This window comes from Polyodon spathula, chromosome 4 (genome assembly GCF_017654505.1).
Source record: "Polyodon spathula isolate WHYD16114869_AA chromosome 4, ASM1765450v1, whole genome shotgun sequence".
NCBI classification, from domain to species: domain Eukaryota; kingdom Metazoa; phylum Chordata; class Actinopteri; order Acipenseriformes; family Polyodontidae; genus Polyodon; species Polyodon spathula.
In genome coordinates, this window is record NC_054537.1 from 78,912,652 (window position 1) to 78,929,400 (window position 16,749).

A 16,749-nucleotide genomic window follows, 5' to 3' on the forward strand; every position below is an offset into this window, starting at 1 on the left:
TTACCTTCCTTAATTTTGGTTTGAGATTATGTTCTGCTCATGTGTTGTAAGATGTATTGGAAATTACAACATTACTGACTTCTTTGAACATTATATGAAGTATGTCATGACAAACAATAATCATAATGATGTTAAATATGTACTTAGTTTTTTTTTTCTAAAACAAGTTTGGTTGTTTGTCTGGTTATTTATTTTCTGCAGATTTCAGACTGAACTGAATTATGATGTTTTAGAAATTCATGACGGGCCAAATCTTCTGGCACCGCTTATTGGCTCCTATAATGGTACACAGGTCCCTCAGTTTCTGTTTACTAGCAGCAATCACCTTTATCTTCTCTTTACCACTGACAACAGTCGTTCTAACAGTGGGTTTAAGATTCAGTATGAAAGTAAGTAATATCTTTAATGTTGTAATATCGCCTTGATATATGTGTATTTATATTATTTTACAGAGTTAAAAATTCCTTTAGATGTACAGTATATTAAATAATCTGCATTTACTATCAGGTCTTATAAGAAGGGACCCTAATAAATTGACTGTTCACCAATTTACCAACCCACTATTTATCAATGATTGACCCTTTCCTGGCAATGGTTTATACAGATGTGCTGTTCTTATATTTTCGTTTTGTTTCTGTTACCTAGCTGGATTTTTAATGTGCCACATTTTTTTTTTCATGTAAAATAATTAATGTCTCTTTTGATAGGTGTTACAGTAGATACATATTCTTGTTTGGATCCTGGTATGCCAGTAAATGGACACAGATACGGACATGATTTCTCAATAGGATCAACTGTGTCATTTGGTTGTGACCCAGGATACAGGCTCAGCCATGAAGAGCCTCTTGTGTGTGAAAAAAGCCACTGGTGGAGTCACCCTCTGCCTACTTGTGACGGTGAGGAATGGTTATGAGATCTAAAGCAGTCCTCTGTGGGTCTTCCTACTTATTAAAATAGTTTCCAATTTTGTTGAAGAGGTTTGAGTACAGGTTAATCAGAAATAAATCTACTACAGTACCACTGTAAAATATATATTTTTACGGTTGCTGTATAATATCACAAAATATATAGATCCATCATTGGTTTAAGACCTATATTTGAACTATAAAATAGTCTAACAGAATACTGGAAGGTTTTCTTCCTGAATAAAAGTTAAAATATATAAAAGTATTAAATATTTAAAAGTATTTAAATATATATTAGTATTAAAGGTGAAGTATGATCACTCATTGATTCATTTTTTTTATTATTTTACCATTGTTCTTTTTTTCATTTAAGTTCATTCATGTTATATACTTGTGTTGAGATTTTAATCTTCAGGGGTGTTTGTTCTGTCAGCAATAAATAAAAGCATTCAGATAAATAATAGTATTAGCATGTAAAACAATTTGTGAGGTTTTTTGTAGGTTTTTTTTTTTATTCAGTAAAAATCACAAGGGAAAAGTGACACTCACAATAGAAAAAAAAGGTTTGTAATGCTATACAATGACAGTTATATACAAAATGACATATTTTAATAACATGGAACTGTAACCCCTATTAAAGTGTTTAGGAGTTAAAAGTTAAATGCCTGCCAACAATCAGGTGTGGCCGTTCCCCAGTTAGGTAATTGAGTGCTAATTGGGGGAATGGGTACCTGTACAAAGGGGAGTAGAAATCCTTTTTTTGGAGTTAGATCAGTTTATATACTAAAATATAACTAGTTTATATACTTCACTAAAAGTGAAGCCTCCTAAACCACTGAAACTGCTGATTCATTTGGTTCACAAAAACATTCACTGAGCCGAAGCACACAAAACGCTTCATTCTCTTTAGTGCCATCTCTTGGTAGATCTGCACAAGTCAATACATTGAGAGTAAAGACAACCCCCTATCTCCAGAAAGAATGCATTTAGTAAAGTGGACAATTGCAGTGACATTTCATACATTTGACGTTCAATATCAAGCAATTAAATTTTCTATTTTCTCAGTTAATTGGGCATCTATAATTGAAACAATAGTTTCTGTGTAAAGAAACATTTCAGTGCATTCACTAAAGACAGCTCAGCCGTTGCTTTTTTTTCAGAATTTCCTGAAATATTTATTTTACACCTCAACCACACATGCGGTTAACCAATAAAACCTTCTTAAATAATCATACTAGAAATATAAAAAAGTGTTGTCCAATTGAAAACAAGCTCTTGTTGCTTGAAATAAAAAACAGAGTAATTTGATGAGACTTCAGCAACTGTAGTGAGTAAAATGGTGTGATGAGCGGGATATTTTGATTCAAATTACACCAGATTCTTTGGTGGTGCTTGTAGTGTAGCTCTAGCTGTAAAGTACAGAGGTGGAAAATAGTGAGTTTGAATCCCTGCCGTTTCCATTTTTTAAAAACATTGTGTACTCTGTATGCTTTATACACTTATAATAGAGCAGAGAATGTTTAAACCAATAATGTTCACAAAGAGCTCTGATTGTTCATACTTAATGCTTTTTTGTTTATTTGAAAATACATAAATGTTTATGAAAAAGCAGTATCTTAAAAAAAAAAGTTCCTTTCAACTTGACTGAAATACCACACAGTGAACACTGCTAACAAAAAGAGTAAGTCTTGGGTAAAAATAAGATAGTTTTCTTCCTATCAGCTACTGCTAAACACCGTTCATGGGTTATGTGACCTAGTGGTTAAATGAACTACACAAGCCTTTGCTTTCGTAACACTGTTTGCTTCAATTGGTTCATGTGGGGTCGAATCAGCTGAGGCTTCAGTCCCATCACTAATATATATTGTGTTTGGACTGTTTTTTAGAACTATATAGTGAAGGCGAATGCCCAGCCAGTATTGTTTGTGTGTTTAAACCTTTTGTTTTGGCCCTTCTGTCTGTCTTTGTTTTGTGTTCAATAAATATGCATTTTGCGCTTCAGACCTCAGCTTCTGTCTCAGTCTCTAATTCAGATTTAAAAACAGATTGGGCCGTGACGCTATCCTGTCATAACGTACCTGTAATTCTCTTTTCATTGTTAACATATTGACAATTTTTTACACTTATAACTTTAAAGTCTGTTTCATAGCTCTTTTCAAAATGTAAACTATAATGGTACGAAAATGTATTTTAAAACCTTAGCAACAACACTTTTTAACAAAGATCCACTCAGTGATACAGGTAGCAGTGAAGATATTTCTGAAATCAGTAGCAACACAATGAAAAGTTAAACTGAGCAATAGCGACCAAGTATCCCTACAAGGATGTAAATAACACATTACAGGTACCGGTATAATTAATAAGTAGGTGACCAGGATCTAAATCCACAGTAAGTAGAATATATCATAATAAACTAGGCAAAATTGAATCACATTTTCAAGATATAGCCTTCAATAGCATAGCAAGTGCCCAAACTCTGAAATAGTATATCCCTGTGAGCTACATTCAAATTATGTGTAATAAAATGCTTCATATATATATATATATATATATATATATATATATATATATATATATATATATATATATATATATATATATATATATATATAGAGAGAGAGAGAGAGAGAGAGAGAGAGAGAGAGAGAGAGAGAACACGCTTGGCCATAGTTTGGGTTCGTGCCCCTTTAAAAACTCAGAGATAGTTTCAGCGCTTATGCACACTTTTATTCACAACAAAAAATAAACACAAAACAAACAAACAAACCCCTAGCTGCCTCAGAGCACTAACTAAATATATGCAGGTCCCTGACTAATGCGCAGGATAGCTAAGCTGTTTACCTGACACATAAAACTAAAACAAAACACTAATACAAATTTCGATAAAATCAAAACATTTTTTATTTTAAACAGACCTTACGACTTCAGCAGCTGCCCAGAACAAACTGGCTGCACTATTGTTGATAGGAACTGATTTCTGCACAAGCTTAGATCTTTGATATAATGTTCATTCAATCGCCTAAATTCTCATGAAATAGAAACGTGTTCTAAATGATAACACATTTTGTGAAAATATACAATTAAAGTTGAAGTTTTGTTGTAACAGGATTAATGATTTGTTTTTAAGCACAGGTGATATACTGGCATCCATGGTCATTCCTCACTTGTATCCCAGAGTTCTTATCACCTGCCTACTCATCTGTAGTGCAATTTTTTAAACTGTAGCAGATCCTAATACTGATGTCCTTAAGCTCACTTTTCTTTCGTAGTTTTTTTGTTTTTAGATTTGCCTACCATTTCAACATATCCTAATACAATAACAGACATGGTATAGCTCTGTGGCAAAGCTTGCATATAAGTTTCAGGATGTGTTCTTTTTTTTTTTTTTTTTTTTTTTCATAACGTGCTGTAATTTCTATGTCCTGGTTTGTTCCCAGCATTATGTGGTGGTGATGTCCGAGGACCTGGTGGCACACTTTTGTCCCCTGGCTACCCTGAGTTTTATCCAAACTCATTGAATTGTACTTGGGCTGTGGAAGTTAGCCATGGTAAAGGTAAAATAAAAACAAAAAAACCCAATATTTTCTCATGTCAACCCCAGCATGGTTTAAAAGTATATGTATTGTTGAATTTAAGTGGATAAAAAATACATTTCTTACAGATATATAATGGGATTTACATTTTGAAAATTGTCATCATCTTGTAAATGAAGATCTAGTTATGTAGAATTTTGTAATTTCCATATAATATGACATTCAGGAACTCAATTTGCATGTATATTATTAATGTGATCCACAAACCTAATTTTAGCTTTCTTAATAGGAGTGCAATTCACCTTCCACACCTTTCATTTGGAGGATCATCATGACTACTTACTAATCACAGAAAATGGCAGCTTTACTCAGCCACTGGCACGGCTGACTGGCTCTGAACTCCCTGCTGCAATCAATGCTGGTCTATATGGAAATTTCAAGGCGCAGTTACGCTTTATTTCAGATTTTTCAATATCATATGAAGGATTTAACATTACTTTTTCAGGTAAGAAAATTAAACAGGTTTTCTGTGTGGTTCATAAGAGGGTACCCATTACTTTTGTTTAGATTGTAAAACATTTTACAAACAACTAGAGTTTTATGGTTTTAGAGCATGTAGTCATAAATACATAATAAAAACATGATAAAATATGAAAACCTTTGAACTTGTGTTAAATATATATATATATATAGATATATATATATATATATAATATATATATATTATATATATATATATATATATATATATATTATTATAATAATATATATATAGTCAAGAGTTCTCATTTACGTGCAAATGATTCACCCATGCTATTTAAGGCTAGATAAAGTTTTCAATTTAATGAGCTTTATCATCTCAAGCTAATTAATTGTTTTATTTTTTCTTGCTTTTACAATCTATTATTAATAGAGTACAATCTTGAACCCTGTGAAGAGCCTGGTACTCCAAAATTTGGCAGACGGATTGGCTATAACATTGGCATTGGGGACACATTGACATTTTCTTGCAATTCCGGATACAGACTTGAAGGTTCATCTGAGATTATCTGCCTTGGAGGAGGCCGCCGCATGTGGAGCGCACCTCTGCCCAGGTGTGTGGGTACGTTGTCAGCTGCTTTAATTTGCTTGTACATGTAGTGTCTTTGGAGCTGTAAACATGAAGCTTTAGCTGAGCACTGTCTTTAGAAAGGATGTGCCGAGTTCATATGACTATTGTGTGATTATGGCAAATAATCATAATACTCAAGTAAAAGGCCTCTTTTACATTTAGCTCATTATTTTATTTATATGTAATGCATTAAATCATAACCGGACAGTGATGGCTGTGAATCTCAAATGCAGGGATATACATTCCATGCAAGAAAGAGGAGTAACTGGTACTTCACAGTTAGGTCTTCAGAATGAAAATCATTGTTCAATAAAAATCAGCCCTGACTGGTTACCTTCTGAATGGGAAGCAGTGATAGAAATGCACGACATAGCACTTGGTGTTTTAGCCCTGCCCAGTATGATATCTCTGAGTATGCACAAAAAATTGAGTAATGTGTTATATGCAAACCCCTAGTCTTTAGCACCAGTGTTAGGGAATAATTACCACGACACACAGTGAGATAGGAAAGATGAGGACACATTTCTGGCAGATGTCACATCATGTAGCAGTGTACATATCAGCATCAAAATTCAATTAGGACTTGAATTACAAATAAAGTTGTTATGAAGCCACAAAAGTAGTTGAACACTACCCTGCCCATCACATCTCAGCATATATGCTAAAAGTCTAACCTTGATGGAAATGAGTTATGGGTGGTATGACATTTCTTAATTTTTGTGCCTTTAAGCTGCACCATTGAACTTAATTTAAGCATTTTTTTTTTTTTATTTTTTTGCAAGGAATTTCCAATTTCTTTCAACATTTTTTATTTTTTTTTTGTAATGAATTTCCTGACTTTTGTTACTGGTAGGAATACTAGTATTTGTTATGTAAGCAATAACCCATGACAGGGTGTCTAGTAGGGCATATCTTACCACACACCTGGGTGCATTCTGAGGTACAAGGCTCTAGGCTGAGTGCCTTCGAACACCCAGAAGTACAGTAAGATATGTCTTACTGCACAACCTTTATACAATTGCTCTATGTTTATTTTGTAAAATGAAAACAAAAAACAATATGATTTAAAACTTTTAATAATTTGTTACAGAATGTATCCTTCTTCAAGTGCAAAATAGTTCCTATAGTTTGGCTGTAGAGAGTACAAATTAGCTTGAAGAACGTATTACTGCTGAATAAGTTATTTTTTGTACACTAATATATATATAAGCACCGGCCTAGCAGATTATTAGTTAAAAACTAGCAAGGTACGAAGAGGAGATGTCTGTATATTGTGGAGATGTTATTAAATATGCCACGTCCTACATGTTGGTATTATTTTGTCAAAGAAGACATCCTTCTATCTCCAACTATAAAGTTTAATAATAATATAATAGAAGTAGTCTTCCCATCATCCAGGAAAAATATCAGTCTGTTAATGTAAATTAAATCCTCAGAAATTAGGTTAAAGTAAAAAAAAATGTTTGAAGTACATGTTCTGTCTTCTTGATGAAGCAATTGAATTAATTGTGTCTTCTGAATATGTAATTATCAGTTGTATGTAGAATTAGTTGGAAACTTGAACACAGACCCAAGCTATGCATTTAATGATTTTGCTACATTGAATTAAATTAAATTTTGCAGTAGAAAAAGATATTACTAATTGTTATAATACCTTAAATGTGTTTTTGATGCATGTTCAGTCATGGATAATAATAATAATAATAATAATAATAATAATAATAATAATAATAATAATAATAATAATAATAATAATAATAATAATAACAATAAAATACAAATTTAACTTATATAGCACTCTTCATGCAAGCATTCCAGGGTGCTTTACAAAAGAAATAAAAAAAATCCTGTGTCTAATATATAATCTAGGATTTAAGCAATTCAATTGTGCTAACATTCCTGATTATAATTATAACTAAATGCCCTGGCTCTGACAGAGTTCAAACGAATTTTAGGGACTGTCAGAAGATTAGCATTTTCCGATCTCAGGGAACGACTAGGGACATGTGGGGTCAGCAGATCTTGAAGATCAGAAGGTCCAAGACCATGTAAGGTCTTATAAGTAATAAGAAGAACTTTATAATATTAATAATAATAACAGCATCAGTAATAATATAGACTTGAATGAGATAGATGCAGTAATTGTATCCATTAAATATGCAATTAAAACCACGATTAACTAACATTAAAATGTTTAATCACAATTTTTTTTTTTTTTTTTTTTTTTAATTGCTTGAGAGCCCTAGTAATAAGGCACAGAAAAAGCATGGCAAAATATAAATATCCATTTGAAGCCCAGTGAGGTTTTGTATATAATATTTAAAAATATGACTAACCATCATAAACTATGGTAAATACATAGTATAGCCATGAGAAAACTGCTAAATGATGGTGTACATTTAATGTAGTGCACCTCTATAAAAGTGTATCTTGTCTGTGGATTTTAAACTACAGATGCATGATATTTGAAAATGTAAGAACAAACATAATATTATACTTATCTCTATTGCAGAGTGAAGTTTCTGTGAAGAATAGTGTAACACCACCACACTACTCATTAAGCACACACAAGAGAAACGAGGCACACCTGTTCTAGGCAATGCATATTGTATGGTGGCCAAAAGTAAGGTCTTCACATACAGTGATTCAAATTAATTGTGCACACACCAGTCAAAACTACAACATCAACATATTTGGTTATGTTTAATGAAATAAAGAAACAGTAGTAACTAAAAAAAAAAAACAACTAGCAAAACTATCTTAGAAAACCATTTCTAGGAAACACTAGGACTCATGGACTCTTTCAGTCCAGGAATTAGAACTGTTAATTATTCAACTGAACCTATTAAACCATCATGTAGGCCCCGCCTATGAAATATAATTTCTCCCAAGGACAGCATTTTCCCAGGGTTAATTTTGAGCAATGATGTATGTTAGGCTCTCTCAAATCTCCATGGTAAATAAATTTAGGTTCATAATTGTATAACTTAATATCGGTCGTCTGTTTTTTGGTGGTACTGAGGTTTACTATACTAAATTGTTTTAATTCTAAAAACTAAGTCAAAGTCAAACATAGGAGAAGATCTGCATCAAAACCAATGGCCTGGAATTGGTTGAAAGCACGTCTGTATGCATAAGTATGCAATTGTAAACAATATACACACATCAAGCTAAGGAAGCAGGTTTGTGCACAAGTGATGTACAGTATTTGACTTTCTAGCTTGTCATCAGATAATCATTTTACATAAATATTGAAATCAAACTAAGAATAGCTGCTGATGCACACTATACCACATTTCAGAATAAATTATTTGCTGATTCAGAATGGAAATTCCTGTTCTATGTATTGTATTTAAATTGCTTTGTTTTGCTGTTAAAGTTGTCATATAATATTTGATTGCATAACAAAAAAGTTTTTTTTGTAAAATATAAATATACTAGATCCTGTGGGTTTTAGAAAAAAGCTTTTATATTAGATGGTACAACATATACTATTGTAGACTGTGGAATTACTCAACACACATAATAAGGCTTAGTAAACTGTTAGCATAGCATATAATTACCAGAAATGACAGGAATATGGATTTGGAATAGGGTAACTCACTGGTACTGGAGTGGTTCTATATATATATATATAATATCCCCTCCACGACCTTACCACAATACTGCGTCGCTGTGGAAAATCCCTTTACTGTTTAGTCCCATTAAACCAATATTAAATGTGACGGCAGTGTTGTTGATATGAGTGGATTATGGGAGTTGTAGTTTTCCACTACATTTCTGCTGATTGGAAACACCTTTCAGCATGTACCAGATAAACTACTATTCCCAGAAGACACGCTTCCTTTTCTTTGAGAACAAATGTAATTGTTGGTTTTGTTTCTTTTTTTCTCTGTTACTGTTTGTTGGAAGTGGTGTTTATATTATTTTAGCCCTTCCCCAGCAGTATTTGTTTATTTTCCCAACGCAGGCAAACTCATTTACTCTTTTTTTGCCTGTACAGTATATCATTATTTTGTTGGTCAGTCAGTTAAGCTTAGCAAATTGAGTCGAAAGGATGTGCTTGGTTTTTGTCTGCTTTCTCCTGTCAATAAGAACATGCAAAGTTTGTTAGTGACATGGTCTTGAAATATAAATGCTATATTCATGGTATATGCAGTGCAATTTTAAACATATGCTGGCAGTTGTAACAGAAAACATTTATCAGAATAAACAACGATGGACTACTGTTTTCTTCTCTATTGACTAGTGGAGAACATGCGTTTAACAGCCGAATTGGGGTAAAACCTGTTAGACTGCACTTGTTGATCTCTTGATCTACCCCTCCTACTACTATGCACTGGACTTGCCTGACCTACGCACCACGTTACTGGACCCTCAGCTGATGCATTATCCTTGCACTATTGCAGTACTAATATGTCATTGTAACTTGTTGCATCCTAGTTCATATTCTTGGAAAAGTTGGTTGTATTTCTGGAAGGAGAATCTGCCCACTAATCAGCACATCATTTCCAAGCACCATAAAAACTCTGTGTGGCTGCATTCATGTTGCTTCTTTTTTCTTTGGCCTCTCAGTCATGAATGGCAAAGCCAAGAGGAGACGGCCAACTTTAGAACCTGGAGGAAGGGCTACCCTCAGCCATGGGTTTCCTCCTACCAGCGAGTAGGGTTTCTGTTCCTTACCTGAGTGCTGAACTGTTCATATTTAGTTTCTGCAGGGTGCATGGCAGGCCAGAGAGGCTGGGTTCTCCCTCAGTGCATTCCAAGGGTCTGTGTTTCAGCTGTTTACTTTTCATTCATCCTTGTCCTATTTTTTGGGGTAGGTGGCATTGCACCACTGCAGTTGTTACGTTAACCATTCATCATTTCATTTTCCAGTCATGGTTTTGCGGCTTTATCTTTTGGGGGAGGTGGCCCTACGAGCCACTTCCTATCCGTGGCACTAGTCTACATGATGTCATCTTGTTTTTGGTAGTCAGCATTGCGGGTAGCTGTCAGCACCCACAGACAAAGACTCCGGCCAAAGTCATTATCATCATTAATTCATCTGTTCAATTGCAATTTAAATTATCCACATTGCAGATTCTCCATACTGAAATTTTAGTAGTATTACTTGTACTTACTGTAAACTATGCTATATTTAAGTATTAATCTTGCATTGTAACCCTGTACATTACTGCCCTTTAACACCTGTAAGTCACCTTGGATTGACTTTGACACGAAATTGTGAAGTAAAGAAGACTCTACATCTTCAAACGGAACCAAAAACATCCTGCATACTAGTTCATGAAACATTTAGTTTGATGCCACGAAAGAGTCCCAGTGGAGTTTTGTGCAGTTAATGAATGCACTGTATTAAGTCCAGAGCAGTAAAAACTGTATACTGCACACTCTAGACCAGGGGTTCTAAACCTTTTTGCTTCTGAGGCCCCCACCCCACCCCCCCACCACCCCCACATAAAATTTACTGGACCGAGTGGTATATATATATAGATTATATATATATATATATATATATATATATATATATATATAATTTTTGTTTTACTTACTCAATGTGAAATTTGTTACTGGTTCTGAGCAACAATTCTGTCAAGATGTAGAGGTATCTTCGCCAAGCACACACACACGCATGTCATGGTCAATGTTCATCCTGGCTCGGTACTTTGTTTTCATCGATGTCATGGCTGAAAATCCGGTTTCGCAGAAGTAGGTTGTACTGAATGGGACTAACACTTTCAGTGCTGCAGAAGAAGCAGTACTGTATTCATCGGAGCACTCACGTGAAAATGTCTCCAGCGCCTTTTCACTGAACATGGTTCTGAGGGAATTGTCTGATGAAATGTCAGTGAGCTCTTCTAATAGCTTTGATGGGACAGAGGGTGGCAGTTTAGTTTCAATATTCTCAGTAATGGGGTTTGTAGCCCACAGTGTGTAGCAGCTTGTTCATTCATGAGTTCAGGAAAGTAAGTATTACATCTGTTGAATGGACCAGACAGATGCACTGCTAGTTGCGGTTTGATTACATCAAAGTCAAAGTTTCATTCCTGAATGAAAGAATGTAAGCGCTCAAACATATTAGTAGTACCCCCCCCCCCCCCCCCCCCCCCTAACTTTCCAGAATTGTAGTTTCCTTTTGAATGTGATATTCTTTCATGCTGGGCAGGAAAATTAGTTCTCCCACCTTGCATAGTTTTATTCAGCTTATTCATTTCACTGAGCATGTCTGCGAGGTAACCCAATTTTGCCAGCCACACGTCATCTTTCAGCACTTCAGCTGTGCACCCACTTCCTCACAAAGTGCAGCAAAACACCTGGAGTTTGTTGCTCTGGAGTTAATAAAATTAACGAATGTTACCACTGTGTTCAGAACACTGAAGACCTGGTTCAATATATTTCGCAGCAAGCGCCTCTCCGTGTAAAAAGCAATGTGTCCAAATAACACGAGGTGCAGCGGCTTTTATTACATCAGAATGCTTTCCAGTCATTGCTGCGGCTCCATCAGCGCAGAATCATAAAATGCTGAAGTCATAAAATCATCTAACAGTTTGAAAATATTGTCTGACTGTTGAGCTCCTTGCAAAACAAAAAGTCTTCATTTATTCCCTTATTCCACACATACCAAACATAGGCGAGTAAATGGGACATTTAAAAAATGTCTGTGAATTCATCGAGTTGTATAGCCAAATCATTCAGTGCGTTTACATGGTTAATAATGTTCCTTTAGTATTCGGAATACTGAATAATCCAAATATATATTCCGCCATGTAAACAGCATATTCGGAATATGAAGAGGAATATTCCACCTCTGCATATTCGGAATGTTGGAGGTGGCATATTCCACTGGTATGCGGGATAATAAATACTCATCAGGTGTAAATATGATGGCACGAGGGAGAAAACACAACTACTTTTGGTCTGATGAGGAGTCATCACTTTTATTAAGAATTTTAACGTTGTTTGACAGCATGATGTGCAGAAGTGTTTGAAAGGATGGCGGAAAAAATCATGAAGGGGGTTTGAGAGAACTGTGGATCCAGTTCGTCATCGATGTAAAGTTTTAAAAGCACAGTACTATAAAGTAGAAACCAAAACATAAAAAAAGAACAGAAGTGGGGTGAATCTATCAGTTTTTCCGTAGTCAACCTTATGAATGATTTATTGGGTAATCGCCCTTTGTCTTCACCGACCCGGTGTAGAATGCAAACGTGCATCCCGTGAGATAGTGCGCCCCTTCAGCGGAGCAGTGTACCTTTAACATGTGCACGTCATGCGATGTAAAGGGAGACAATGGAAAAAAACCTTGAGTTTAACATCTTAAAACTAAAAGAAACAAGCACATATTGTATGTTTTCCTCTTTGCAAGCTTTTCCCACATCTCTACTTTTGCTTTAGGTGTGTTTTTTCACACAACTTTTTACTCGTATTACAAAATTGACGAAAAGGGTATAAAACACTAGATGTTGTATTCAATGTTTTATTAAGTGTAGCGCTCTATATAACTAGTAAGTAGCAAAAATTACAAAACAAAAAGGTAAAAAGTATTTATTATATAAGGGGTGCACTTTCACACCAGGCGTGGTGTGGAAATCGGGTTTGAAGAAGAAAGTTACCCTGACCAGCTGACTGACGAGACTGAAGGAAAATAATTTTATCAGTATGTCATCACATTATAATATATTAGCCATCACGTACATATTACACTATGTAACACAATTTTTGTTCCTGGGTAGTAAGTGTTATTTCCTAATTGCTTATGCCTCAAAAGTATAGAAAATGGCTATTATTCCCCACAAACTTTGCTTTTGTGACCAGGACAGTGATATTTTGAAATGTACCTATTTCCAATGAGAAAACGGGTGAATTTGTGTCTTTTTGTTCACATAAAGTCAGAAAAAAACAACATATGAATCCAAATTAACATGTATTTATACTAAAGTAATACAAAAATGACTACAAAAGATTTAAAAGTGAGTAGTTTTTCGAGATTAACGATTATACTGTAAATCACTTTCACGAATCAGCCCCCAAATGTAGTCTCCCATCATGTTCTCATTATACTGTCCTTGGTAGCGGCGTTCAAAGTCTAGTATATCCTGGTGGAAGCGCTCACCTTGTTCCTCCGAGTATGCTCCCATGTTCTCCTTGAATTTATCAAGATGAGCATCAAGGATATGGACTTTGAGGGACATCCTACAGCCCATTGTGCCATAGTTCTTCAGAGTCTCAACCAGCTCCACATAGTTTTCGGCCTTGTGATTGCCCAGGAAGCCCCGAACCACTGCGACAAAGCTGTTCCAAGCCGCTTTCTCCTTACTAGTGAGCTTCTTGGGGTGAATTCATTGCACTCCAGGTTCTTCTTTATCTGTGGTCCGACGAAGACACCGGCTTTGACCTTTGCCTCAGACAGCTTAGGGAAGAAGTCTTGAAGGTACTTGAAGGCTGCCAACTCCTTATCTAGAGCTCTGACTAATTGTTTCATAAGGCCCAATTTGATGTGCAGTGGTGGCATCAGCACCTTCTGGGGGTCCACCAGTGGCTCCCACTTGACGTTGTTCCTCCCCACAGAGAACTCAGTCCACTGTGGCCAGTCCCGCCTGTGGTAGTGCGCCTTGGTGTCCCTGCTGTCCCAAAGGCAAAGATTTGGTAAAACCGCCTTGGAGACCCATCTGGAATGCCACCATTTTGAAGTCTCCTATGATCTCCCAGCCGTACTCATCATACTTCAAGGTGTCCAGCAAGGTCCTGATGCTGTTGTAATCCTCTTTGAGGTGCACCGAGTGAGCCAGGGGAAGAGACGGGTACTTGTTACCATTATGGAGCAGCACGGCTTTGAGGCTCCTGGATGAGCTGTCAATGAAGAGGCGCCACTCATTCTGGTTACAGGGGATTCCGATTGCCTCGAACAGACTGGTCACATTGTGGCAGAAGCAGAGCCCATCTTGACGGGTGAAGAAGCTGGAAAAAGGTTGGTGACGCTTCTTCTGATCTGTGACTTGCACACTTTCATCCAACAAGTTCCGTTGCTTGAGCCTAGACGTCAAAAGCTCGGCATTGGACTTGGTGAGACCAAGATCTCTAATCAAGTCATTGAGGTCTTTTTGGTTGGGGTAGTATGGGTTTCTCTCCTCAGCTCCACCTCTGAAATTGTCATCTGGATCTACAATGTCTTCCTCGCTCTCTGACTTGCTGCTCTCTTCTAAAGATGGCTGCTCTCTCTCCGGAGGAGTGGGTACGGGGAGCTCATGGCAGTGTGGCACCGGGGCGATGGATGAAGGAAGGTCCAGATACGTGACAGCAGGTGCATTCTTGCCAGTCCGACGTTTGGAAGGGTCCACCATGCAGAAGTAGCAGTTGCTTGAGTGGTCAGTGGGTTCCCGCCAAATTCTTGGGATAGCGAACTTCATGGCTCTCTTTTCCCCTCTGTACCATCCTACAAAAATACATTTATTTCACCCATGACTAATGTGTAAGAGATTCTCGCAACATTTTTCATATATGATATATTTTTTCAATAACATTGAAAATTGTAAAACATTTTAAAATTAAAAACTTTTACAATTTAAAAAATGTTAACAAATTTTATAACATAAAATTCCGAGCAACAATTGTCCATCTTACCTTCCAGAGTTTTTTTGCAGTGGTCGCAGGTGAAATGAGGTGCCCAGGGTTTGTCTTGATCCCCGACAGGTATGCCGAAATATGCCTTGTAGGCCTCACACATCTTAGCAGATGCTTCCACGGAGTACTTTTTCGCTCTTGTCTTGATAAATTGGCCGCAGACATAGCAAAATGCGTCTGCCGGATGCTTGCAGCCTCTTGATGCCATCTCAGAAAAATGCAGATATGTATCCACTTAGGCAGCTGGAACTAAACTGAACTGGTGGGCTTAAGGCCCCTGTATTTATACTACTATTTATATTACTGGAAAGTTCTAGAAAGTTCTAGAAGTTACTCCAAGTTTACTCAGCACTGAATCTATCTGGAATGTTCTGGAAAATAGGTAAATTTCAAAATATCAATGTCCTGGTCACAAAAGCAAAGTTTGTGGGGAATAATAGCCATTTTCTATACTTTTGAGGCATAAGCAATTAGGAAATAACACTTACTACCCAGGAACCAAAAAAAAAAAAAAAAAAATTTGTTACACGGTGTTATCTATTTATTTTATTTTATTTTTAAATCTAAAGTTCTGCGCACCAGTAGGTTTTGGGGTGCTGTGTAGATACAGTATGAAATGCTCTTACAATTTGAGTACAAAAGAATATACAGAAAACAAATATCAATACATGCTAGATCTGCAAGTATACATCTAAATTTCAAAACTGCATACATTTATATGTTTATTTATATGCAATTACAGCTCCCTAAGATAAATTTAATCAAATGCTCTTTGAAAAAGCAACTATGCATGTGATATATATATATATATATATATATATATATATATATATATATATATATATATATATATATATATATATATATATATATACACACATACATACACACACACGCTCAGTATTTGCTTTATTCATTTGCTGTGGTTATTATTTTACTGTACATTTGTTTACTGTTGACGATGTGCTTGGCTAAACAGGGGCAACTCATCTTCAATCTGTCTCCTTGTTATATTAACAGATATGCGTGCATGTCTACATGAACACATTGCACTGAATTAAGACCCACAAGCATCTACACAATTGCAAAATATCAGATTCCATATCTGAACAAACAAAAACAAATAACAAAAATATACGTCCACACCACCAGTTCTTTACAATAAACAACAAACTGTTCTACTACAATCAGCACTATTTTGGTTTGCAGTGGTAAGCAAGGTACGCATGTGTTAATGGCATAAAAGGAATATTTTGTTTACCATGTAAAAGCAGAATATGAAAGCAATAAGAGAATTCTGCCTGCATGTGTGCAGAGCATTAGGAATATTCTAGTATTCCAAATACTGCATATTCTGAATACTCATGCCATGTAAACGTACTGATTGTCACACAGCCAATCAGTGTACTTCAAAACTATGTCTTTTGACATAAAAGCGGTCTGTTGTTTGACAGAGCCATTTGACATTGCTATTTTTGTTCCTTGGCATTCTGCTCTCCTTTACAATTTTAATGTCACACAGCATTATCAACTCCTCAGAAATCGTATGCAAGTTTTTTGCTTTAGCAATTTTCTGCGC

General features: G+C 35.7%; 1 protein-coding gene across 1 annotated transcript; it reads left to right on the forward strand.

The window, feature by feature from the left end:
- Nucleotides 1–745: 745 nt before the first annotated feature.
- LOC121313979 (CUB and sushi domain-containing protein 3-like) lies at nt 746–10,216 on the forward strand. The gene is made up of 5 exons (XM_041246748.1): nt 746–896; nt 4,343–4,459; nt 4,728–4,943; nt 5,352–5,540; nt 10,125–10,216. The coding sequence occupies exons 1-5, from the start codon at nt 746–748 to the stop codon at nt 10,214–10,216; spliced, it is 765 nt and encodes a 254-aa protein (XP_041102682.1).
- Nucleotides 10,217–16,749: the final 6,533 nt, after the last annotated feature.